The 27,633-nt window shown below is 39.9% G+C and overlaps 1 protein-coding gene and 1 non-coding gene across 2 annotated transcripts; both read left to right on the top strand.

Moving 5' to 3' along the window:
• Positions 1 to 1,520: 1,520 nt before the first annotated feature.
• On the top strand, positions 1,521 to 20,631 carry Tyrp1 (tyrosinase related protein 1). The gene is made up of 7 exons (XM_041652825.1): positions 1,521 to 1,905; positions 4,170 to 4,492; positions 7,530 to 7,734; positions 12,050 to 12,217; positions 13,853 to 14,032; positions 18,875 to 19,021; positions 19,686 to 20,631. Exons 1-7 carry the CDS (start codon positions 1,521 to 1,523, stop codon positions 19,889 to 19,891), a joined length of 1,614 nt encoding a protein of 537 aa, XP_041508759.1. The 3' UTR covers positions 19,892 to 20,631.
• Positions 20,632 to 22,781: 2,150 nt separating this feature from the next.
• On the top strand, positions 22,782 to 22,888 carry LOC121448990. The gene has a single exon (XR_005974450.1). It is a non-coding gene; the product is annotated as a U6 spliceosomal RNA (small nuclear RNA).
• The last annotated feature ends 4,745 nt before the right edge of the window (positions 22,889 to 27,633 follow it).

The raw sequence follows: 27,633 nt of genomic DNA, 5'->3' as shown, positions 1-27,633 counted from the left end.
TTAAAATTTGAAAATAACAAGAGTGACCAGATGTACAGGCACTCTTGTATCAAACATGGTTTGACAATTCTGGTTCTAACAGATTAAATGCTGGCATACATAAGTAACTAGAAACAGAAGCAAGCACTCTTATTCTTTCTTACCTTAATTTATAGACAGATCCTTAGCTGTCTTTTGGTTGCTAAACACATATCGGGTTATTTTATATATTGTTTTCTGCACACTTCTAGCTTAGCATCAAAAGAAGAGCCAACACTGATCGTGAATTCTGACAAGCTTTGTGCAAATTACACATGATTACATGTGTAATCATGTATTCCAAACTCAGGCTTACATCTGAATGTTGACTACCTATTCATGAGTTTTCAGTTTCAGGGGAAAGTGGCTCTTTAAGAGCTACCAGAGGATACCAGTCCCACCTGGACTTTGTGTGGCTGAGAAAGGACTTCACCTTGTTTCATCCTTAAGTATAAAGATAAAGAAAAAAATAAAATCGCTACAATGAAAACAAAAGCTCTTCAGTGTCTCTAACACATCTTCCAAATCAGTGTGTCTGACCTTTTCTTAAAACCTTAGCCATCACAAGGGAACCAGTGGGGCGGGAGTCATGTGCTGAGGAGTAGTTAAAGGGCAGGAGAATTCACTGGTGTGAGAAGGGATTAGTGAGAGCTGGAGGAGAGAACCAGCCCCTCCCAGTGTGAGCGATCGTCTGGGATTTACTGTCTGGCAGAAACCCATATGCAATTAACAGCTGGCACCAGGGGACAAGCAGACATCCAACACTGGCTCAGAAGGAGGACAGCAGAGAAACCCTCCTGAAGTTGAAGGTACTGGTGAGCAGGTCTGTTGGGGGTCAACTGTGGCCAAAGCTGAACTGGGATAAAGGAGATTTGCTTGCTAGGTGCCTGCTCCCGATTTCCCTTTCAGATCCATGGTTAAATGTTAGTATGGTTGTCACTAGTAGATGCTTTCAGTAAATGATATCCAGGTTAAGTCTTTTTAGATTAGCTCTGTCTTCTTTTTAAATTATGTGTTTGCATATAGATATGTGCACATGAGTGCAGATGCCCATAAGGAGCAGAGGGGAACCCTGGGAGCTGCAGTTACACGGTATCATGAGCCACCTGATGTTGGCACAAGGCGCTGAACTTAGTTCCTCTGAAGGAACAATATATGCTCTTAACCACTGAGCCACTTCCCCATCCCTAGAACTAGATTCTTGCAAGTAGAAGTTTTACATAAGAAAACTCAAATACCAGGAGAATGGATTCAGTGATCTAGGTATTTTGCTTGATATTTAAAAGTAAATTGTTTTTATTTATTTTTAGTAATATTGTTTCACATGGAAGGACTCCATTTTGGAGTAGGTTGGGAACAGTATTCAAAAAAAGTTTTGTAACTCTGTTTGCCTTTTTTTTTTCAGCTGGCTTTGATCTAGGTACCTCAGTTTCCTCCCTGCAAAAAGCAGCATACTAGATCTGTATCCATACTCTATCTGTATCTTGTACTCTTCTAGAAGAATGAAATCTTACGAAGTCCTCCCCCTGGCTTCTATCTTCCTCTCCCTGATGCTTTTTCATCAAACCTGGGCTCAGTTTCCACGAGAGTGTACCAGTGTTGAGGCTCTGAGAAGTAGAGAGTGTTGCCCAGACCTGTCTCCTTCCTCTGGACCTGGGACTGACCCCTGTGGCTCATCGGCAGGAAGGGGAAGGTGTGAGTCTGTGACCGCAGACTCCCGGCCTCACAGCCCCCATTACCCCCACGATGGCAAAGATGACCGAGAGGGCTGGCCTCTTAAGTTCTTCAATAGGACATGTCAGTGCAACGGCAATTTCTCAGGACACAACTGTGGGACCTGCCGTCCTGGGTGGAGAGGAGCTGCATGCGACCAGAAAACTCTCGTAGGTGAGTGGAAAGATGGGGGAGGCAGTTTCACTCAATTACAAGGTTATACACAATATACAGAACCTGAATCGCTTACATCAGGAAACACCTACAAATCATAAAGCTCAACTATTTTTCCCTAGTTAAGCAAAAGGAAAATTAAGAAGTTGAAGAACCTTGTCTGGTATAGAAATTTGGGATTGAACCCACCCACATTTTAACTAATAGTGTTTCCATGGGTCCGGAGAGATGGCTCAGTGAATGGTAAGAACACTTGCTGCTGAGGCAGAAGAACCTGACTTCAGGTCCCCAGTACTCACTTAAGGAACTGGGTATGGCCACATGTGCCTGTAACCCCAGGCCTAAGGGTGAGAGACAGGTGAATCTATGGAGTTTTGAAAAACCACAGGTCTAGCCAAAATGTCATGAACGCCTGCAAGAGGCCCTGCATCAGGAAAGTGAGGTGGAGAGTGATAGAGAGCATCTGACACTCTCCTCTGGTCCTCACACACTTGTTTATGTCATCTCCACACACAAGTATTTCCTTCAAAAATGCTTGAGCAGTAACTATGTGTTGGGAACTGATTTTGTATCACTAGAGGTGTTTATGCTAATCTTTGTCCATTAGATGCAGAAAGGCCAAACTCATCGATTTGGACCTTTGGCAAGCATGGTATTCCCACTGAGATCTATCTAACTCTAACAAGGCAGTCTCTCCTCTCTGAGCTGCCATGGGAACCATAGTTCCTCACAGTGGTGATGGAATTCTTGCATTTTAGATGAAGGATCAAGTGTGTGGAGCATAAAACAGTAATAGCAGCAGCACTTGCTGGTTTTACATGTCTCAGACAATGACCAAGGGTTTCACAGACTATCTTTTGAGACTTTATTATCATCCACATCCTGGTCTAAGTGTGGTGTGTGTGTGTGTGTGTGTGTGTGTTTTCTCTTTAATCTTTGTGTCTTTGGAAAACAGGAGTTCATTTTATTCAAATACCACAAAAGGAAAATTGAGCCTAAGAAAATGTGCCAAAATACAGAAAACTCTGTTTTAACCACTATGCTGGGCTCATCTGCCTTGTTTTTATAAGATTTATGATGTTTAGAAAGTAGAAAATTCCACTGTGGAGTGGTGACACATGCCTTTAATCCTAGAAGCCAGGAAAAGGAGGCATGGGGATGTCTGACTTTTGGGACAGCCTGGTCTACAGTGTCACTTCCAGGATATCAAGGCTTACACAGTGAAATCCTGTCTCAAAAAAAAGTAGAAAATTAAAACAAAAAACGCCAATAGTGAACAAAAATAAATATGACAATATCGCAGAACCACACATCCTCATGTAAGATTTAAAAAGATTTTAAAGACTCAAGAGTAAATGTTGCAGGGTATGCACCATAGAAGACTGCCTGAACAAGGCTTTAGAACGTCTTTATTAGCTGGCCAGTGACTACACTGAGTACTCAGGATGCCAGTGTAGCCCTGAGCCTTCCTCAGGGTGAGCTTTTATGCACAAAAACCATGTTCTGTGCTGGGATAATTCAGTTAACAATATCAGTTAGTCAGAAGCAGAACTACAGAAACTGAAAAGAAGAGCTAGTACATTTATAGATCTACCCAAAGCTCTGTGGACGTCGATGGATTAGGCCTTTGTTTTAGTTTTGGCAGGTGGTGTTTTCTATGTGATGAGTTTTATAGACTGATTGGTATTTCCATCATGGAGTTGGTTGTAATAAGGTCTCAGGACCTACTAAGATCTGGGGCCCCATTAAAGTAAATTGCTGAGAAAAGAGGGAATGGTAGAGAGATAAGTCTAAACAACGGTTTACATTAGGAGTGTTTTTAATAACATACAGATTGGGAATCCATAATCAAAAATTCCAAAATTCTTCAAACTCTACAAGTTTCCAAGCCCAATATAGTATCACAAATAGAAAGTCCCATACTGCTAAGCTTTGTTTTAAACACAAACTGATGAAACTATAGTTCATATTGTCTTGGGCTATGTGTATAATGGCGTGTATAATGGAGTGTATATGAAACAAATGAATTTTACATTTCGCTTTGGACCTAATCCCAAAAATATAATGTACAAGAAAATATTTCAAAATCTGTAAACTCAAAACCTATCTGGTCCCAAGCATCTTGGAAATGATATTTAAGCAGTTAAATAGCTTATAAAAGATCTGAATGGGAGCACATATGAACTAATGGACACTGGAGGGAGCACAGCATGTTGTAATATGATTGTGCTGATTTTCACAACTTAACATTTCCATCCTTAAAGTCAGGAGAAATCTTCTTGACTTAAGTGCAGAAGAAAGGAGCCACTTTGTGAGAGCCTTGGATATGGCAAAGCGCACAACGCATCCTCAATTTGTCATTGCCACAAGGAGGTCAGAAGACATACTGGGACCAGATGGCAACACACCACAGTTCGAGAACATTTCCATCTACAACTACTTTGTTTGGACACACTATTATTCTGTCAAAAAAACCTTCCTTGGGGTAGGGCAGGAAAGCTTTGGCGATGTGGATTTCTCTCATGAAGGACCAGCTTTTCTCACATGGCACAGGTACCATCTGCTGCAGCTGGAGAGAGACATGCAGGTATGTTCCGTCTTGGTTTTTAGGTCCCTACGTGTAAATAAATCATTGGGATTCACTTTGTGCTGAATGACAAGAATGAGCTGTGACAAAACAATCACGTTGTCAGGATACTTGTGACTTCCAGGTAAGATTCTTCCCACAACCTTGATCTTTTGTGCAGTGAAATGAAAGAATGCTAATGATGAGAAAAACAGTGGAGACCTTGTTTGGCCAAGAACTGAAAGTTTGGAAATGATTTAGGAAACAATGGAATTGTCAGCTTCCAGCCCTTCGTCCTGACCTGTAGAATGCATGCAGGTGCCACCTCCTGGGAAGGGGTGCACTGTGCCTTGCTCTTCTATCCACACATAGCCCCTCAAACAGCTGATGGTTCTAAAGTCAATGGTTCCTTTCATGTCCACTGAACTAAACTTTTTCATATTCCCTACCACTTTAAGACTTACAGAAGAGCCCCACACAAAAGCATCACATAAATAAAAACTGATGGGTGTGTTCATTTTCTTGGGGGTAATAATCATTTTACTCCATTGTGTGTATGTGTGTGTGTATATATATATGCATATATAAATTCATACATACACACATTCAAATATATCAAAATATCATTTTACACACCTTTAATATATATATATATATATATAGTTTCTAAAAGGACCTCAAAATGGCATATCTTTAGAAACAAATTGTCATTTGAAAACTAGCATTTTGGAGAGGAATGTAAAGTAGACCTCAAACAAGCACAGTAACTTCAAGCCTTTTTTATAAGCAGATACACTCAAAAGACACTAGAATATCTAGTATGGTAAATATATAACTGCTGCCTTTTCACTAACTTAACAAATACTTGAGAAAAGTACTGTCATTCAGAAAGTGAATGGTTTAGGGACTGCGAGGTTAGCTCAAATAAAGAGCAGTTGCCTAGCAAGCAAAAGGCCCTAGGAGCAGTATCCAGCCCCAAATAAAACTGCTTATTGTTGGATCTCAATTATTCAGTCTGTAAACTCAACTAGCTTCCTATTTGAAGCATTAGTCATGAATCTCAATCCCAAAGTTAAAGTCTTAAAATTCACTAATATCTTCTTTAAAAAAAAAAAAAACTGTTGAATTTCGGGGCACTATGCTAGCATTTCAAGGAAAAGCAGTGGTTGGGCGGGACAGAGTGACGCCCTGCAATACAAAGATAGCTGACAGGAGTCTGTCCGTATTTACTTCGCACTGCAATACAAAGATAGCAGACAGGAGTCTGTCCGTATTTACTTTGAAGGTGATTAAATGAGTCCATCCACTCCTCTCAGCATCGTATTTAAGGCTCTGTTTACAGGGAAGACATTTAATAGATTGTGAGTGGATAAATCTGCCATCAGTAACAGACTGTAGATCTTCATCCTCTCAAGGCATTTTCCCAATGGCATATGAGAATTTGGAAAGGTGGGCAGGAAGTGTCTCCAGCCTGAACTCTGCTGTTGTAACTTCCACCTCGATGACTTCCATTTTCTAGCACAAGGCATCATCACGTTCCAGGCTACCTGTGACACACAACACCATATGAATGTGCTCTGGCTCCCAAATGTCAGCTGCCCAGTCACAGTTGGTCTTGACTTACAAAGAGCCCTTGGCAGTTGTCACTAACTTTTGTAAAGCACAGTGATTATTTTTGTATGAGTAATACAAACTTTTAGTGATCAACAGCTGGGGGTACCTTGAAAAGCTTCTGAGCCCGAAAACACCCAAGAATAAGGAGCTGCCTTCCAAAAGGGAGACACAGGAAAGGAGCAGAAAGACACAGGCCCTTGAAAGTTACCTAAGGTAAAAGCAGCTCTGCACTAAATCTCACCCTCTGAAGGAGGCAGTGTTTTGTAGCAGCAGACCCCACCTCCCAGGATAGCTTAGACCCAAAATAATCACACAAAAGCTAGATTAATTAAATCACTGCTGGCCCATTAGCTCTTGCTTCTTATTGGCTAATTTCTTACATATTAACCCATTTTTATTAATCTGTGTATCGCCACATGGCAGTGGCTTTCCGGCAAAGTTCCCAGTGTCTGTCTCAGGCAGCTCCATTGTTTTCCCTAACTCCGCCTTTCTCCTCCCATGCCAGTTCTTTAATCATTAACCAATAAAAGCAACACATAGACAGAAGGACCTCCCACACCAGTGTTTTAAGGAGCATGCGTCCTTGGTCTCAAGCATTTTCAAAAAGTGTGAGATGGTTTCTAAGTGGAAACTAGGTCACTGGTCTTAAAAACAACAGGCACAGAATTCATTCTGAATCTGCTTAGCATTTTGTCTGTAAGCTTCAGGCAGACTCCCGTCTTCCTAGTGCAGCTTTGCAGGGTAGGTCTCTAAACAAAACTTTTGAGCTTTGCAAACAGAATCTGTATGAGACAAAATATGCAGTCTGTCAGCAAACCAGACTCTACCTAACTACAGTCATTCAGACCACATTCAAAACAAAACCCCAATACTTACTGTTCCACAAATCATTTCAAAACTGAGGTCACATGATGCGAAGAATTGGCAGTGCTTCCATTAAAAACAGGAAAGTGGAGCCAGGCAGTGGAGGTGCAGGCCTTAATCCCAGCACTCTGGAGGTGAATCTGTGGATTTGAGGCCAGCTTAGTCTACAAAGTCCACAACAACCAGAACTATTACACAGATCTTGGCGGAGGGAGAAAGGGGAGAGACATGTAAAAATAATAGGAAGGCAAAAGAGATAGAAACATCAAAAATTTTAATAAAAGCAATAGAAATACAGTTATCTGCCAACAATGAAAACAGTATTTCCCCCAAATTATTTGTAGAAATTTCTTCAGGAAGTGAGTTTCATTGCTTCTACTACCTATATGAGTCCTCCAACTAAATTACAAACTTTGTTCAATAAGGTCCTTAACTTCTCTGGGATCCTAGATATTATTATTGCATGCACTGGTTCTTTAGCACATGGAGAGAGCTAACAGAAAAGGACACCAGAGTCAAGCAAGCCAAGAAAAAAGACGTAAGTAGAAACAGGGACCACTAATGGATTTCTGTGATCTAGGAGATGCTGCAGGAGCCTTCTTTCTCCCTTCCTTATTGGAATTTTGCAACTGGGAAAAATGTCTGCGATATTTGCACCGATGACTTAATGGGATCCAGAAGCAGCCTTGATTCTACTCTTATAAACCCCAGCTCTGTCTTTTCTCAATGGAGAGTGGTCTGCGAGTCCTTAGAAGATTACGACACCCTGGGAACACTTTGCAACAGTAAGACCCGAATGACAGAGATACTATTCACTATTCTTTATTAGATAAAGTGATTGTGCTCCTGCAAGGCCTGTTTCTTCAGAATGAATCCTGCTGCCAGTGCAGGTGCACACTGAGCACCAAGGAGATGCAAAGCAGTGTACACGGTGCTCCTGGGAAATAAGTATCTGTGTATGTTATTATTGTTCTTCAGCAATTTGATCAGTACATTGCTAACTTTAGTTTCAAAAATCCTAGAGTACATTAATCCTCTTAACACACTAAGCACTACTTAGCAGTCATGTGTCTTGGGTTGGGGTTTTACTGAAAATATCCTGCAAGAATATCTGAAATATGCAAAAAATTAGTTGGGAGTGCTCTGGGAGCAGAACAAGAAGGAAGCAAAAATAAAAGGAAAATTCCATGCTTGTTCAGAGAACCAACATCCAAAAGGGATACTTTTCATAGGGATACAAGCGAGAAAAGAAAGATGCCTGCAGACTCAGCTCCAGCTCTCCTGAAGAGAACATACACAGCTCTGACACAGAACATTTCTGCTGTACACTGGTCTGTTCATGAGCTTCCCATTTTCTTCCATGAAACACAGTTACCCTCTCTGTGCTAACACAGTCTTAATTGTTGGTGTTCTCTATTATTTCTTGTTTTTCTACTTCAGGCATTTCCAGAAAAAATATTTGATTTTCCATATGAAAAATAAGATTATGATTTATTATTACATATGTGATATATTATTCTGCTTGTATTTTATGTATAAATTTTTGTATTTCTTTAGGCACTTAAAAAGAGAATAGTTTAAATATATTTAACTGAGTACATTTTTATCATTAGAAAAATATTTAGTTTTGTACTAATATAAGAAATGTGATAATACATGAATATTTCCTTAGCAATCTAACACCTGAGCAATTGGTTCCACCTTGTGACAGAGGAATGAAACTGAAGGTCACAGTGTCTTCATATACTAACTCATGCGTCTTTCTCACCAGGCTTATTGTGCTTAGGACTGGGAGTTCTTAGATATTTTCCTGCCATGTTGGTGGCTAGACATAATCATGTGGCATGTGTCTGTCTGTGTGTGTTCATGTTCATGAGTGTGTAAATACACATGTGTATGTGTAAGCCATAGGCCACCATCAATTGTCATTGTTTTAGCTCTGTCTGCCTATTTTCTTTTAGTTTTGAGACCGTGTCTCACTGTGTAGCTCTAGCTGGCCTGCATCTCACTATGTAGCCCATAGAGATTTAACTGCCAGGCTCTTTCCGTCTCTCAAGGGCTGTGATTAAAGCCAGGCTTTAGGCTCCATCTGACTCTGGAGCAGGGGAGTGGGGAAGCAATGTTTCTTACTGCCCCAGAACGCATCCATGACTCACTACAAGCCTGGGGCTCTACCTGTCTCTGCCTTTCCAATGCTGATATTGCAAGTGTGCCCTGATGTACTTCACTTTTTTTTTTTTTCCTGTGGGATCTTGGGTCAAACTCAGGTCTCTGAGTTTGACTATCTTCCCAGTCCAGAAAGAAAAAGAAAATTTAAAGCCCATGAAAATACGACATAAAAGGAAAAAATAACAGCGAAAGTATTTTGTTTTGTCATAGGTTTTGCTATCACTCTATTTAACAAACCTCACAATTTCATGAAAATTGAAGAGTACTTTTCCTTTTTAAACAAATTTTAAGATTGTCCACTGTGACAATTCAAGATGTAAAAATTAAACATCATGTTTATTGAACATGGTAAAAAAATCTCGGGAGGCAGAGGCAGGCGGATCTCTGTGAGTTCGAGACCAGCCTGGTCTACAAGAGCTAGTTCCAGGACAGGCTCCAAAGCCACAGAGAAACCCTGTCTTGAAAAACCAAAAAAAAAAAAAAAAAAACTGGCAAGACAGTCAAGTAAAAGTAAAAGCTGATGTTGTTAAGGCTGACAACCTGAATTCAATTCCTAGAGCCCACATGGGGACTCTGTGATCTCTAAATGTGCACACATAGACACACACACACATTTAATTTTGAAAATCAAACATAATAAAGAATACAGGAAGACACTACCAATCACATCATATTTCTCATACAATATGACATTCTTACTATATGTCTTCTTTTTTTTTTTTTTTTTTTTTTTTTTTTGGTTTTTCGAGACAGGGTTTCTCTGTGGTTTTGGAGCCTGTCCTGGAACTAGCTCTTGTAGACCAGGCTGGTCTCGAACTCACAGAGATCCTCCTGCCTCTGCCTCCCGAGTGCTGGGATTAAAGGCGTGCGCCACCACCGCCCGGCACTATATGTCTTCTTAAACTCTCACGGAAATTATTTCTTTTATCCTACTTCTGTCTGAGAAGATTTTATTCATTTCTATAGTTTCATTGACATCTTTGGGAGACTGTAACATGCATATTCTTAGATGGACATTTCTTTAGAAATTCCAGACACACTGTTATTTACTTGTTTCATGAAATGTAGTGGCTGGGAAATTGAGTCAGTGACACCTGACATTCTTTCCACCCTCATAATGCATCTATGATTCGTCATACAAAAAGTGATGGTTCTTTCTTTACAGAATTTTTCAAATCTATTTTTCCCTCACACATTCTGAACTTCTCATTCATTCCAGTGTGGAAACTGTACAAGTCTAGAATTCATAGGACATTAGTGACTGAATTAGCAGAGGTTGTCCATGTTCAACTAAATTTGAAAACCACTGAGATAAAATCAAAATGGCTCTACCAATTTCTTTTACTACCCAAAGTCTCAACAATAAAATATCAAAAGGTGAACTAGGGTGTGGTTTCTTGCAACCAAAGTAGACCATACTTCCAAGCCTCATGGGATTTATTTATAATTCCCCAAATACAGCTAAAAGTTGAACTTTAGATTTAGTGATGCCTGAATGTTTTTGAGTATAGTCTATACTGCAAACTGTACGTGGCTACTGCACTCCTAACAGACAGAGGTCTATGTTTTATTGCTATGGTATTTAATGGTTGTTATGCTAATGCAACAGATAGGGGACATTGTGCACAGGATTCAATATAAGACATTTGTGAATGAAAAGAGAGACCAACTGGAGCTGCAGTGCTGTCCCCCGCAGGCCAATGGGCTATCTGCTTTGTCCTTGTGGAGCACTTATGAGCCTATCAATCACCATAGCGAGCCGTAAAATGTGCTCTTAACCATTCTTTCTCTGCCCCACTCACCGCAGTTCCTCCATTTCCCAGTGAATTAAGTGTTACTTTCTGAGCTTGGAACCTGATTTCTTCACAATGTGGCTCTGGTCTAACTCCATCATTCCCTACAGCTTGCTCTGCGCCTTGCAAGCTCTTCACCAAAGAGCCATAGCAAAGTGTGCACCAACTCCTTGTCAATCCTTCCTGGAAAGCAGCTGGCACTGTGCCAGGATTGATGAGCACGCTTATGTGCTCATGAGACAAACAGAATGAAGCGTACGGTGTTCTGCTACTGTCCCTCTCTAGACTACACGCTTTACAGAATTTCTCTGACTTTACTTACAGAAGTTCTTCCACAGTCATTTTGTCATTTAGAGTTCCTGGAAAATGTATTCTTTATGATTCTCTCTCTCTCTCTCATCTCTCTCTCTCTCTCTCTCCCTTTCCTCTCTCTCTCTCTCTTTACCTTTCTTCCCTCCCTTAAGGCATCCATACTACCCTTCAAAAAGTTTATTGATGACATTAATTTATTTTTAAAAAGGTGGAAAAAATTTTTGATTGAAATAAGCACAAAATTCCAAGGAGATTTGGGGGTATTTTTTCTTACCTCTCTGAAGACTTGTAACAGATGGCATTTGGGTAAAATTTTTCATATTTTAATGTTTCTGTTTGTTTGTATTTTTGCCTGTTTGCTTGTTTGTTTGAGACAGGGTTTCTCTGTGTAACCTTACCTGTCCTGGGATTAGTTTTGTAGGCAATACTGGCTTCAAACTCAGAGGGCCACTTGCCTCTGCTTCCCAAGTGCATGTGCTACCATGGCCTGCTTTATATTTTAGTTTTATATTTAGCTTTATAAGATTATTCTTAACAAAACTCAGTTTCTCATGTTCTTATATTCTTTTAATAAAGCTTGTTGAATTTAGCAGCATGCAGACCCATGTCTGTCAACGTGATTATTGTTTTCTTCCAATGTTTTGATATATCAGGTTGTCTCAGTTCACAGAAGCAGGACAGGGTTATTTAAATGTTTTTCACAGTGAGCGTGTCTTTTCCTAGTTATTCCACAAGGATCTAATTTTCAGTATTTTCACTGTATATGAAAGAGCAGTAGCCAGACCTGTAGACATTCTCTAACTGTGTGCATGCCTTTCCTCCCTAGGCACTGAGGGTGGGCCCATCAGGAGAAACCCAGCTGGGAACGTGGGGAGACCAGCAGTGCAGCGTCTTCCTGCGCCACAGGATGTCACCCAGTGTTTGGAGGTTGGCGTGTTTGACACACCTCCTTTTTATTCCAATTCTACAAACAGTTTTCGAAACACAGTGGAAGGCAAGTAAACAAACAATTGAAAAACGGGTGTTTTGAATTAATCTAGTTAGGAGAGTAAGTTGGAGAGCCCCAAATTGGATGTTTTTAAAAAGCATTTGGATGCCACATTGATCACATGGGATTATATGAATTGACTGTTGATTTTGATTTAGTCACAATTTCAAATTCAAAAGTAAGGGGAATATCAGATTATATTTGGTTATCAGAGAAAAAAATCATGGAGAATTATTGTTTCAAACCCCTTAGATTTCTATAGTCTTTCCAACTTAGTGCCTGGCAGTTAGTGGGCTTCCTGTGTAATGAGGTCACAGTGTAGCATTACAGGTAACTTTCGTAATCATCAAATTGTTTCTTTTTAAAAGGTAAGATTAACAATTTAAATTCCAATTGCTTGACAGCCTGTAAAGTCTGGTTTGGGCAGTTTTATTTGAGTTGAAACACTTTATAACAAATGTTAAAAGTCTATAAAAATTAAATAAGTGTCTACTGAGGTTTAGCTTGATTTTCCTCGTAGCAGTCGAAGTATTTTTAAGTTGAAGTAGTGCAGTTCAAATAGGTGTAGTGCCTTTCTGAGACAGCCAACGATAATGCATTCAAATTTCTAGAGGAGTACAATTATGTCTAACTTAATTTTAAATTTGTTACTATTGGAATTCCCCTTGAGTGCCAGCATCACACCGGTGCTATGCACCACCCTCCTTTCAACAGGAATGATTCTCTCTCTTCTGTGTTCAGAGATACGTAAGCTGTAACTCCAATCACTAACTTCAAATTTATTCCCTTTTGCTATCAAATTTGTACACTCTCCTTATGTTTATTTAAGCATATTAATTCACCAACAGAATTGGCTCAATATTTACTCCATATGGATACTAGACTGATATCTATAAGAATACAGTACTGATTTTTAAAAGCAATATGCTGACTATGTTCCCTGAGTCAAAAAACTAGGAGAATGAATGAATGAATGAATGAGTAAATGAATGAGCGACTATATAGACATGGAAGTTCAACCCAATGAGATACACTTAACTCTATCACAGATCACAAGCCCCAGCTGCTTTCTGACCTAAACTGGCATTTATCCTCATCTGCCTAATATGTAGAGGGATTTAAAAATTCTCTAAATATTTTAACAACAATCATTCCAGATTTTTTAAACTATGTAGAAAAAGAGAGAAATTGAGGGCATTTTAGCATCCCCACAAAATTAATTTTCTGAAAATAAATATGCTGGCAGTCATTAAAAAGGAGGGAGGTGGGAGAGTTTGCAGGTCAGTGACAGCAATGCTCTCAGTGGTGGAAGCAGTAACTGGGGGATTTTCACTGTCTTGGTTTCCATGCAGAAAAGTCTGTGCCTTGTCAAAGTTCAGCACTCATATATTTTGACTGCTGTCTTTTGCGGGTTGTTATTGTTAACCTAGAAGCTACATTTGGAATACCACACCACCAGCTCAGAACTAACCTAGTTCTGAGTATAGCAAGCAAATGTCATCAGCCATTACTACAAGGGGCAACACTATTATACTGAGGCAATATTTAGCCTGGCGAGCTGTGAAAAATAGCTTCCTAATATAATCTATGCTGTTGACTCACAATGTTTTCTACTATATTCATCCTTACTTTAAAATATAGGTTACAGTGATCCCACCGGGAAATATGACCCTGCTGTCCGAAGCCTTCACAACCTGGCCCACCTCTTCCTGAACGGAACAGGAGGACAAACCCATCTGTCTCCCAATGATCCGATTTTTGTCCTCCTGCATACTTTCACTGATGCAGTCTTTGACGAATGGCTGAGGCGGTATAACGCCGGTGAGGTGCTTTTATATGATTTTGCAGGCTTCGCAAAGGGATTATTCTGGTGGTGTTGCTATCAATATAAGCTAGCACTTGACAACCATAAAATAGGCTGCAAAATAAAGATGCAGTAGCTCTCCCATCCAGCCATTGCCAAATACTGAAAACCACATTGAATACTGTGGAAGTCTCTCAGTACTGTTACCATTAAGATGTCACTGCTGGCATTCCTGTCATGAAAAGATAACTCCCATGTGCTCCAAGTTTTTCCTACCCATATTTTCCAACAAACCTTCTCATTTCCTTTTAATATAAATAGAAGAAAGGTACAGACCTATTCTTGGGTTCCACAAAACACTAAACATGCCATATCCGTAATCTGTAATTCTGAGTTATATTACTTTATGGCCTCAAAAAAAAATGAAAATTTGATCGTCTTGAGAAGTTAAGAGTTTTTATGTCATGCCATAGGAAATCTCTTTCAAGTTCATTTCACTGCATTCTTTAAAATATTATTTTAGAGACCTCATTTACTGCGTTCCTACTCAGCCAAGTGAAGTATGTTGCTTTTCAAAACCATGAAAGTGCTTCCACTAGTTTAAACATCATAAATTTTCATGTTTTGGAAATGTTCTGAACTTTAGCTTCTGTGCTTTTATCATGCACACACAGTATTGAAGGTTAGCTCTCTTTTGCTTTATCTATCCAGCGAGGGCCTCACACTTCTTTATGTAGATCAGAAAGCTCTGTTGCAACCTTTCCAGACCAACAATCCATGTGTTGATCAAAATGTTATTCTGTCAGAAATCATTTAAGAAACAAGTAATTTGTCATTTATGGTAGTGACTATAATTCCAGTACTCAGAAGTTGGCCAGTGTTATACAGGGAGATGTGATTTGGGAGTGACTTCTTTCTAATCTGTTGCTTTCATTGGTTAATTAATAAAGAAACTGCTTGGCCCATTTGATAGGCCAACCCTTGGGTGGGTGGAGTAAACAGAACAGAATTCTGGGAGAAAGAAGCCGAGTTGGGAGTCGCCATGATTCTCCCACGCCAGACAGACGCAGGTTAAGATCTTCCCTGGTAAGCCACCTTGTGGGCTACACAGATTATGAGAAATGGGTTAGATGAATATGTAAGAGCTAGCCAATAAGAGGCTGGGCCAGGTAGTGTTTAAAAGAATACAGTTTCTGTGTAATTATTTTGGGTGTAAAGCTAGCCGGGTGGCGGGACATAGCCCGCCGCCCATATTTCAACAGACGCCAAGTGTATCGGCGTAAATTAATGAAATTGACAGACAGACAGAAATTGTAATAAATATATACAGCTTTAATTGGGAAATAGACTTACAGAACCAGAGGTTCCAGCAGTGAACAGGAAAGCAGAAGGGGCGGCCTGGAGTGCACCCACAATCTTTATAAGTAAGAAATATCCTCGGGGGACCCCACCCTACAAGTAAGGTGATTGGCTGGGTCTCTCCTACAAAGATGTCTCAAAAAAATGAATTCAGACAGGCAATTCACACATAAATACTTGCAAGGTTATGAATTTATTAATTGGTATCCTGCTTCATATTTCATGTGTATTTAAATACATAACAGCAACAGACAATGAATTTCTTACTTATAATGTTACTTTCTGTCTCAGTCACTGTTCTATTGCTATGAATAGATACCATCACACAGACAACTCTTATAAAAGAAAACTTTTAATTGGGTGCTTACTTAGTAGTTTCAGAGTGATGGTCCATTATCATCATGTGGAAAGCAGACAGGCATGGTGCTGGAGCAGTAGCTTGTAGTAGGAGCTGCGGGCCTTTCCCACAGCCCGGCTCCTAGCCGCCTGGCTTGCTTATGCCCCGAAATAACAACACACAAACTGTATTCTTTTAAACACTGCTTGACCCATTAACTCTAGCCCTAACTGGCTAACTCTCATATCCCGATCAACCCATCTCTAATAATCTGTGTAGCACCAGTCTTACCGGGAAAGATTCAGCATGTCTGACCTGGCAGCTTGCTTCATCGCTTCTGCCCGGGAGAGGGGAGCATGGCCTCTGTCTGAGGCGTCTCACCTCACTTCCTCTTCCTCCCAGCATTCTGTTCTGTTTACTCCACCCACCTATGTTTTAACCTATGAGGGCCAAGCAGTTTCTTTATTTTTTAACCAATGACCTTCCTCCATCAGTAGCTGAGAGTTTACATCTGATCCATAGGCAGCATGAAGAGAGAGGAAGGCATAGGACTTGGAGTGAGCTTTGGAAACCTCAAAGTCCACCCCACCCCCGTTGACACACCTCCTCCAATAATGTCACAGCTACTCTAAAAAGTCCACACCTCCTAATCCTCTAATCCTTCTCAGACAGATCTACATGCTCGTAACTAAGCATTTAAATATATCATTCTCATTCAAACCACTGTAATTTCTTTAAAATAAAATAAGAAATTAATATCTTTATGATTCAACCCAGGTCCAGTAATCTACATTTTGACATTTCCCTAACTTTTCATCATACTCCCCACTCCTTAGCATATACCTTTACATCGGGCACTTGCTTTTTGCCAATCTCGCCAGTGTTCAACTTAATAATTGTCAGAACAAGTTGTTCCGTTTGGAATAATAGCAATCACTTTGAGTGTGTTTCATGGGATTATTTTTTAAATTGTTTTTATTGACCTATACATTTTTCTCCATTTCCCTCCTTTTCTTCTCCCTTCTACCCTCTCCCATGATCCCCACACTCCCAATTTACTCAGATCTTGTAGTATTAGGGGCGGCGGGGCCTCTTCCCCAGCACCCCAGCACCCCTGCCCGGCTAGCTTATGCCCCGAAATAATTACACAGACACTGTATTCTTTTAAGCACTGCTTGGCCCATTCTCTTCTAGGCTAATTCTCACATATTAATTTAGCCCATTTCTAATCATCTGTGTGTAGCACCCCAAGGTGCGCTTACCGGGGAGATTCTAGCCTATGTCCATCCTAGGTCGGAGCTTCATCCCAGGAGCAGGGCATGGCGTCTCTCTCAGGCGTCTTCTCCCAAGAGGAGAGCTGTCGAGACTCTGACCTCACTTCCTCTTCCTCCCAGAGTTCTGTCCTGTCTACTCCTCCCACCTATCCTCTAACCAATAAAATGGGCCAGGGCAGTGCCTTTTTTAGCCAATGACCTTCCTCCATCAAGATCTTGTCTTTTTCACTTGATTATTTTTATTGTAACACTACATAAACTGGAATTCATAGGTTAGAAATGAACAAAATCAGCTCCTGTTAAGTACAGGCTTTGAAGAACTAGCCAAAAATATATAAGTAATATCTATGCAGTCATTCCCAATCTCAAAGGGAATAGAAGTGTTCTCTTATTATAGTTTTGTAGAAGCCATGAAAATGTGTACTATTCTGTGTTTCATACAATGGCTAAAACCTAATTATTGCTCATTCGTATAAATTTGGTAAAGGTTCCCCAGATCTAATCTAAAGGCTGTTGATTAAAGCAGAATTTTTTTTTTCTTATCATCCCCTCAACCCCTCTTCTTGAATTCTGGGCAGTCTAAAGACTCTCAGACACAAGCAGTCAGTTGGTAGAGAAAGGCCATCAATAAACAGTAGCTAGCCTGTGGCATTTTTCTGATAAAATATAGTCTTAAACAATAGAAAAAGTCAATGCTGAAAACTTGAGTAAAAATGAGAACTGACCAATCAGACACCTTCCCACATATCCCATTTATTTCTAAACATCCCTTGGGAAAGGAGGCCAAGAACTAATGAGAAAAGCTAAAGTAAGAAATGGGGAAGAATCATGCAACATTCCCACAAAAGCAGACTTTTAAAAATAGTCCAGGAGCAGAGAGGACAGAGTTGTTTTTCTGAACTTTATCAAAGTTTTAAACATATTGAAGATTCTTTGAAATCAGAATTGTAGAATTATCAAAATCTGAAGTCAGAATAACAACATTTAAAAAACTACAGCAGGCTGGGCAGTGGTGGTGCAGGCCTTTAACCCTAACACTTGGGAGGCAGAGGCAAGCAGATTGAGGCCAGCCTGGTCTATAAGAGCTAGGTCCAGGACAGGCTCCAAAATTACAGAGAAACCCTGTCTCGAAAAAAAAGAAATATTAAGAAATATTGCACAGATATATTTAAGGTCCAAGGCAACCATCTCTCAATTTTGAATTACAGACCACTGAGTAATTTGCAAATTATAAATAAATTGTGGATTTATTTAAAGTAGCTTCTATAGTTTAAACACAGAAGAGCTGGAGAGGTTCTTACATAGCAGTACCACCCAAGTCCTCTGACTTTAAAGGTTCTAGCAATACCAGTGTTTATTATAGTGGTATTTTATTTATGCTTTATAAATAAAGATTGCCTGAAGACCAGAAGGTAAAACTAAGTCACTAGAGGCCAGGAAGTGGGGTCACACACCTTTAATCCTAGGATTGGGGAAACAGAAGCAGATGGATCTCTGGATCTCTGTGAGTTCAAGCCCACCCTGGTCTACACAAGATCAACATAGTAGCAGATCCAGGTAGTAGTGGAAAATAAGCACGTATAAGACAGGAACTAGCTCTCTTTCAGTCTGAAAATTTCTTAGAGGTAAGAGCTCGCTAGTGACTTGGCTGTTTTGCTTTTCTGATCTTCAGGTTGAATCCATGTCTGTTTCTGAGTTTTTGTTATTTGTGATACAGTTTGTGCTACATTCACCCTGTTCTACAGTGAAACCTGCTGTGTACCCTTATTTCTTGTAAAGTCTGAAAACACTTTCCTCGTGCTCCTTGCACATTCGCCATCTTCAGAGCATAGCAACTATTCTGATATCAACTTCCTGCCTGCTTACGAGTTTCCTCTGGAATATTTTAGATATTTCTATCTTCCCATTGGAAAATGCTCCCATTGGACATAACAGGCAATATAACATGGTACCATTCTGGCCTCCAGTTACCAACACAGAGATGTTTGTTACTGCTTCAGACAACCTGGGATATGCCTATGAAGTTCAATGGCCAGGTCAGTGTTGTCAGCGAATTTTTACTGTGGTGTTCTCCGAAAGCAAATGTGTCATCTTAAAGGTATGGTCCTCACAGTGTGCTGAGCTTGGTGTGTTATATTAGATATGAAGGTTTCCCATAGATTCTTGTTTGGGAATAAAAATGTGGGAGTTTATTATTTACTGGGTACTCACTCTGACCCAGTAATGAGATAATCAAACACCACTCTATTTTATTTAATCTTCATACTCTTTAGAGGTATTTTACTTCTCATCTTGAAAATAACAAAACTGAAAATTTGAAGTTAATTCTAACATGAGAGAGGCTATGTTTCTAGCCAAGTTGAGAATGAGTTTTCGATTTAAACACCTGTGATGTCACCAGTTACTCATAAGACCATGCCACTTTCTTTTATCTATTAAAAGAAAAACACTGATTTTTGATATTTTAAAATTAAAGACCTTCAATTGTAAATTTTCCTCCACAAAAGTACCAAAATATCATGAAAGATCACCAAACTTGGGACTTGATGAAACGAGATTCCAAAACCAGCAATTCTTCCTATACCCATTGACCCTGCGCAGGGTCTTTATTGACCCTGCACAGGGTCTTTATTCTTTGAGTTGTCTTGTCTTCAACTTTGGAATAGCAATAACATTCATCTCATCTTATTTTTCAAACAGGTCAGGAGTTCACTATTTCTGAAATCATTACGATTGCTGTAGTGGCTGGACTGTTACTTGTGGCTGTCATCTTTATGGGAGTTTCCTGTCTGATCCGTTCTAGAAGGACCAAGAATGAAGCCAATCAGCCTCTTCTCACTGATCACTACCAACGCTATGCTGAGGAATACGAGGAGCTCCCAAATCCTAATCAGTCCATGGTCTGATAGCCGCCTGTCCGCTAACGCAGGAGGAACGCACACAACCTGATTGAAGCACAGTGATCACCCACTTTTCATTTTGCTCCCTTTCTTTCTTACATAGATGTGTGTCGGAATTAAAGCATTGCCTTTTGGGGATGAGAATTCAGAATCTTTTCAATGGGTTCTAATCATTGGCTCTGTTTAAGATGGCATATTGTACCAGCTCCATATTATCTAAGGGGATAATGTGATGAGCTTTCTTGTATTCTAAAGATTGCCTAAGGGCTGTGAATAAGCAATGCTTTGTGTGCACCGAAAAATAAGATGTAAAAATCTCTACTTCATTGTGTAAGTGGCCATTCTTATGTTGTCAGCATGTGAGTGCATTGCTATTTTGATACTGGTCAACAGAGATAAAGACAGCCATGTTGATTGGTTAAATTGCATTACTTTGTAAGCAAATAGGATCCTGATTAGCTTTCTGAAACTGCTCTTGTTTTGATGACAGCATATATTATTTGGGCTCAGGTGCAAGGTCACAACAAAGTCACAATTCTTGTCACACTTTGTAAAAACAAAAGCTGCACCTTGCTGGAACACAGCTTTTACTGCCTGTTTGCCACTGTGTTCCCACCGCCCCTGTCACAGCTCACCTCCCAATTCTAGTATCTAGGAAGTCTGCAGAGAAGGATTAAGACAAAGGACACTGTGTTGTGGATAACATCAAATGTATTCATTTCACTTCAGCAGCATTCTCTTACCGCTTGTCAGCCGTTTGTGTACTTCAAAGTAAATATAATAAAATCTTGTTACATTAGTTCTCATTTTCCAAAGATGTTTTTTTTTCTCTTTTCTTTTCTTTTCTTTCTCTTTTTTTTTTTTTTTAACAAAGTCTGACTCTGTTTCCCCAGATGGGCTGGAACTCTCTATATAGACCAGGCTGACCTAAAACCCACAGAAATCCATCTTCCTCTGCTTCCCCCAGTACTGAAATTAAAGATGTGTACCACCACATTTGGCCTTTACCTTGTAATCTAATATAATGTGCATTTTCTTTCCTTTTATTTTGTGCAATGAAACAATGTTCCAAAGATGAACTATTTGGGATAGCCATAACATATTCTACTAAAAATTTGTTAAAAGAAATAATAGTAATAATAATCATAACACCACAGAACACAGATGGTTTGATATCCCAGCTTAGGATACAGAAACAAGATTAAAGTTATACTCACCAGCTTTCTTTATTTCAAACAATATTTAGACAAAAATACATGACAGAATATGTTAAATAATACATATAAAACAGTGCTTTAAAGTTTCTCAGGTAGTATTATTAGGTTGATTCTCTTCAAACACAGCTTAACATGTTTAAATATTATACATTTATTTATAACATTTTAGAGATGTTATTACAAAATGTAAGTTTTTTAATAGACTATCAATGAAACTAAACAGCCTCATTTCATATTTTAGACAAGTTAATATTTAATCATTTGGGAACTTTCATTAATCACATACTTAATCTCAGGGTTAGATAAAGGTGCTATGAACTTCTGAAGAAAGTCGGGATTAAAAAAATTGAGAAGTTAAAATTTGACTTTGGCTTCAAGGCATCTCAACGAATTCACCAAATATAAAAGCAGAGAAGGGCATTTTCAGAATGACAGCACAGTGTTTTAACGCAACATAGAACATTCAAAAATCTGAAGTGGGTCAATGTGGCTACAGCACAGCCTTGATGGAAGAGAGTAGAAAGCTGATTGAGAATGAAACCACAGAGTGCCCTAAGTGCAATCCCGAACATTTTGTAACACATTCTACAAAAAAAGAGAAAAAAATGGGTGTGGGGGAGGTGTCACATGAGAGATGCATCTACAAAAATGATAGCTGTGGTAGAAATCTGCCAATAATACTGATGATAGGAGAGACCAGAAGAGTGGCTATGGAATAATTCATGGGAGAGAGAAGTCCTACCTGAAATACAGACATAAATAATCTCACTATGGGGCACTACACACTTTATCTTATAAATATAGCAAATTTGCTTCTCTGTTTTTTGTGGATGCTTGTAGTTATTATACAGTTCTATGAGGAGACCTTATAACTTTTCTTGACCAGATGGCCCTTTTTTGTTTTCTAAATAATGACGAATAATGTTCATTTACTGTCTTAGAGAACTGCATTACTAACACTCTTGGTGTTCTCTTACAAAGCATAGTGATGGCATTACATACTCATGAAAAAGCAAATTCCAAACCACTTAAAACCCATGCTTTCCTGAGGTGTTGGCTCAGTTCATGCCAGTGCCACAACTGAGCTCAGCTATTCTCTAAGCAAAGTGAATGAGAAACACAGGAGTCCCAGACTGGGCCACCAGGATCCGTGGTGCTTGCCTGTAACACCAGCATGACTACATAGTGATAACCTGGCCTCAGAGAGAGAGGAAGGAGGGAGAGAGAGAGAAAAGAGCTATGAAATTTGTGTGGCCCTCAGTTGCTATACATCCTGTCTTTATTTTCAGCAGCATATTTTAGAAATAGTGATATCGTTTTGCTTATTTTAATTTGTAAAATTGGAGGAAAGGGGGAAATTTTGAGACCTTTGAAATAAGTATTCCATGATTTGGCTATAAGATATTTGTTCTTCACAAAGTTCATGAGTATTCAATTATGTTATGTATTTTCATTTTTTACTGTATTCAGAACAAAATTGTTATTAACCAAACAACCAAGAAATGTAATATAAGATTGGGCAAAGATATGATATAAAATATGAAAATACTTAGTTTTTTTAATATTGGCAAACCAAGAATATGATTTATAAAAAGAGATGAAATTTAATGAGAAAAATATACAAAATATAGTGAACAAATGGAAAATACAAAGTAGAAGAAGATAAGAACTAACAAAATGTGCTCGCTTCGGCAGCACATATACTAAAATTGGAACGATACAGAGAAGATTAGCATGGCCCCTGCGCAAGGATGACACGCAAATTCGTGAAGCGTTCCATATTTTTCTTCAATATAGTGCTTGAAGTTCTAGCAATAGCAATAAGACAACATAATGGGATCAAGGGGATTCGAATTGGAAAGGAAGAAGTTAAACTTTCGTTATTTGCAGATGATATGATAGTGTACATAAGCGACCCCAAAAACTCCACCAAAGAACTCCTACAGCTGATAAACAGCTTTAGTAATGTGGCAGGATACAAGATCAACTCCAAAAAATCAGTCGCCCTCTTATACACAAAGGATATGGAAGCAGAGAGGGAAATCAGAGAAGCTTCACCATTCACAATAGCCAAAAACAGCATAAAATATCTTGGGGTACATCTAACCAAGGAAGTGAAAGATCTATTTGACAAGAACTTTAAGGCATTGAAGAAAGAAATTGAAGAGGATACCAAAAAATGGATGGACCTCCCTTGCTCTTGGATTGGGAGGATCAACATAGTAAAAATGGCAATTCTACCAAAGGCTATTTATAGATTCAATGCAATCCCCATCAAGATCCCATCAAAATTGTTCACAGATCTGGAGAGAACAATAATCAACTTTATATGGAAAAACAAAAAACCCAGGATAGCCAAAACAATCCTATACAATAAAGGATCTTCTGGAGGCATTACCATCCCTGACTTCAAACTCTATTACAGAGTTACAGTAATGAAAACAGTGTGGTACTGGCATAAAAACAGAGAAGTCGACCAATGGAATCGTATAGAAGACCCGGATTTTATCCCACAAACCTATGAACACCTGATTTTCGATAAAGGAGCTAAAAGTATAAAATGGAAGAAAGAAAGCATCTTCAACAAATGGTGCTGGCACAACTGGAAGTCATCTTGTAGAAGAATGAAAATAGACCCTTATCTATCACCGTGCACAAAACTCAAGTCCAAATGGATTAAAGACCTCAATATCAGCCCGAACACACTGAACCTGATAGAAGAGAAAGTGGGAAGTACCCTACAGGAGCTGGGCACAGGAGATCGCTTCCTATGTATAACCCCAGAAGCACAGACATTAAGGGCAACATTGAATAAATGGGACCTACTTAAACTGAGAAGCTTCTGTAAAGCTAAGGACATAGTCAATAAGACACAAAGGCAACCTACTGATTGGGAGAAGATCTTCACCAACCCCACAACAGACAAAGGTCTGATCTCCAAAATATATAGAGAACTCAAGAAACTAGACTTTAAAATGCTAATTAACCCAATTAAAAAATGGGGCACTGAATTGAACAGAGAATTCTCAGCAGAGGAAGTTCAAATGGCCAAAAGACACTTAAAGTCGTGCTCAACTTCCTTAGCAATCAGGGAAATGCAAATCAAAACAACTTTGAGATATCATCTTACACCTGTCAGAATGGCTAAAGTCAAAAACACCAAGGATAACCTTTGCTGGAGAGGCTGTGGAGGAACGGGTACCCTCATCCATTGCTGGTGGGAATGCCATCTTGTGCAACCACTGTGGAAGTCAGTGTTTCGGTTTCTCAGGAAATTCGGGATCAACTTACCCCTGGACCCAGCAATACCACTCCTGGGAATATACCCAAGAGATGCTCTATCATATGACAAAAGCATTTGTTCAACTATGTTCATAGCAGTATTATTTGTAATAGCCAGAACCTGGAAACAACCTAGATGCCCTTCAATGGAAGAATGGATGAAGAAAGTATGGAATATATACACGCTAGAGTACTACGCTGCTGTAAAAAACAATGACTTCTCGAATTTTGCAGGCAAATGGATGGAAATAGAAAACACTATCCTGAGTGAGGTGTCCCAGACCCAAAAAGATGAACATGGGATGTACTCGCTCATAATTGGTTTCTAGCCATAAATTAGGGCCACGGAGTCTACAATAGGTGAACCTAAAGAAGCTAAGTAAGAAGGTGAACCCAAGGAAAAACATATAGTTATCCTCTTGGCTAAGGGAAGTAGACCCAATTGCCGGGGAGAAAATTAGGATCTTGGGGGTGGGGTGGGATGGGGGTAAGGGGAGATGGGGAGAGAAAAGGTAGAAGGGAAGGAGGGGGGACTTGGGGAATCAGGAGAATTGGGATAAAGGAAAGGTGGATAGGGGAGCACGGAACCACAATTCTTAGTTAAGGGAACCACTTTAGGGTGAGCAAGAGATTTGACCCTAGAGGGGCTCCCAAGTGCCCAACATGAGGTTCCCAGTTAGTTCCTTGGGTAGCTGAGGATTGGGAACCTGAAATGACCCTATCCTAGAGCAATACTGACGAATATCTTGCATATCATCATAGAACCTTCATCTGGTGATGGATGGAGACAGAGACAGAGACCCACACTGGAGCACTGGACTGAGCTCCCAAGGTCCCAATGAGGAGCAGAAGGAGGGAGAACATGAGCAAAGAAGTCGGGACCACGAGGCGTGCACCCACCCACTGAGACAGTGGAGCTGATCTACTGGGAGCTCACCAAGGCCAGCTGGACTGTGACCGAAAAAGCATGGGATAAAACCGGACTCTCTGAACATGGCGAACAATGAGGGCTGATGAGACGCCAAGGACAATGGCACGGGGTTTTGATCCTAGTTAATGTGCTGGCTTTGTGGAAGCCTAGCCAGTTTGGATGTTCACCTTCCTAGATATGGACGGAGGGGGGAGGACCTAGGACTTACCACAGGGCAGGGAACCTGGACTGCTCTGTGGACTGGAGAGGGAGGGGGAGAGGAGTGGGGGGAGGGGTAGAAGGGTGGGAGGAGGGGGAGAAGGGTGGGAGGAGGGGGAGGGAAATGGGAGGCTGGGAGGAGGTGGAAACTTGTTTTTTGTTTATGTTTTTTTTCTTCTTTTCTTAATAAAAAAAATTATTAAAAAATAAAAAAAAAAAAGAAAAAAAAAAAAAGAACTAACAAAATTCTTCACAAATAGTCAGAGGGTTAAACATAAGTTATTAGTGTAATGTTAAAAAGAGAAGATGGATATGTAACTCACAAAGCAGGGATCTGCTGGTTGTTGGGATGCAGCACAAAGGGACAGAAATCTGGTGGGCATAAGTTCCGTCTAAAGTCTTAATTCAACTTTAAGTCCACATTTGAAGGGAGCCATTGAGAATTATGATGCACTACTAGAACAAGTCTTTTTCTGAACCGCCGGCTTCCTGAACAATGACACGGAGAATTACTGTTAAGTATGAAAGTTTGGCCTTAGCTTAGGCTTGTTCCCAACCAGCTCTTGAAACTGAAATTAATCCATTTATATTGATCTACATTCTACCATGTGGCTTGTTACCTCTCCTCAGTACCGTAGTCCCACAACCTTCTCCCCATCCAGTGGGCAGACCCTCAAACCCCCTTCTCAGATTCTTCCTCCAAGATACTTTCTCTCTCTAGAAATCCTGCCTACCCTTTCCTGCCTAGCTATTGGCCATTCAGCTCTTTATTAAACCAATCAGAAGGTGCCTTAGGCAGGTGAGGGAAAGCAGACACATCTTCACACAGAATGATCATATACCCCATAATACACTACTTAATCTTTATTATAAAAGACATAATCACTATCCAAAGAGAGAATCTTGGAGACATCCTTGAATTCTCCCATCTTACTCAATTCTCACATCTAATTAATAGCAATTTTGTTAATGTGGTTATTAATGAAGCGTGATTAATAAAAACTCAGAGATAGAAATTGAAGTTCAACCTGAAGATCCAAAAATTAAGGCCACCAGCCTCAACCTTGATCCAAAATGGTGATCATGTCTCCAGGAGTCTCAGGATGAGACTGTGTCTGAGAACTGTTTCCTCCCGTTTTATATTCCTCTCTAGTAATTAAAGGTGTGCACCACTGGGATTAAAGGCACGCCCTGCTCAGTTTCTATGGCAAACTATTATGGCTACTGGAATTAAAGGTGTATGTTACCATTACCTGGCCTGTAAGGCCAGTGGGGCTGTTTTCCTCTCAGATCGTCAGTTAATCTTTAGTTATTAAAATACAATTGAAATGCCACTACATATTAGCTATTAACTACTGTATTATAAGCACTAAACCCAGCATTTAAGGCTATGACTCCACTGGATTTTGCCCCAGCTGACTTTTGGCAAGGTTTCCAGACACTTTTGGCTACTCCGAGTGTGGTTGCACTCTAATAGGCAGAGGTGTAGAAATGTCACTGTCATCCCGGGGATTGCAGGACACAAGCACAGGGCTGATAGTGGTCATGTTGAGAAACCTTGGTGTGTATATAAGGATTTTAAACAAGATTTATAGTGTGCCAGGCCTCATGCAGTTTACAAATGAATAGACCTACTACACCTATGCACGTGCATGCTTTTGCACCACACACACACACACACACACACACACACACAGAGCAGGGTGTCTGGAGTTTAGACAGTCTAGGCTCTGGAAATGCTACAAAGTAGTGATCTAGGACAAGAGAAACACATGCAAGGTGATTGTCATGGAAATGAGATTTTAGAAACTGTTTTATTAGAAATGGCTGACTCACATTTGGAGATGGCTCTACCTAGGGAAGAACTAGCACAACCTGCACATCGGGCTGTAGCTGCCTAGCATCCCCTTCCTCCCTGTTCATTTAGCTTTTCCGCATTGGCAGTCTTTCTTGTTTAAAATCTAAAGTGCAGTCACTATCCTCAGGCACTAAGCCCCGTGCTCAGTCTCTAAGGTTTATCCATCTTGCAAGAAATTTATGAACTTTCACATATCCATGTTTTCTGCTCCCCACATCCCCTGGGCATCTCTATTCAATTCCTAGCCCTTAGGAGTTGAGCT

This window comes from Microtus oregoni, unplaced genomic scaffold (genome assembly GCF_018167655.1).
Source record: "Microtus oregoni isolate MIOR12 unplaced genomic scaffold, Mior012 000005F_ref0000423, whole genome shotgun sequence".
NCBI lineage: Eukaryota > Metazoa > Chordata > Mammalia > Rodentia > Cricetidae > Microtus > Microtus oregoni.
The sequence above is the reverse complement of the archived record's forward strand: the minus strand, read 5'-3'. Positions and strand labels throughout refer to the sequence as shown.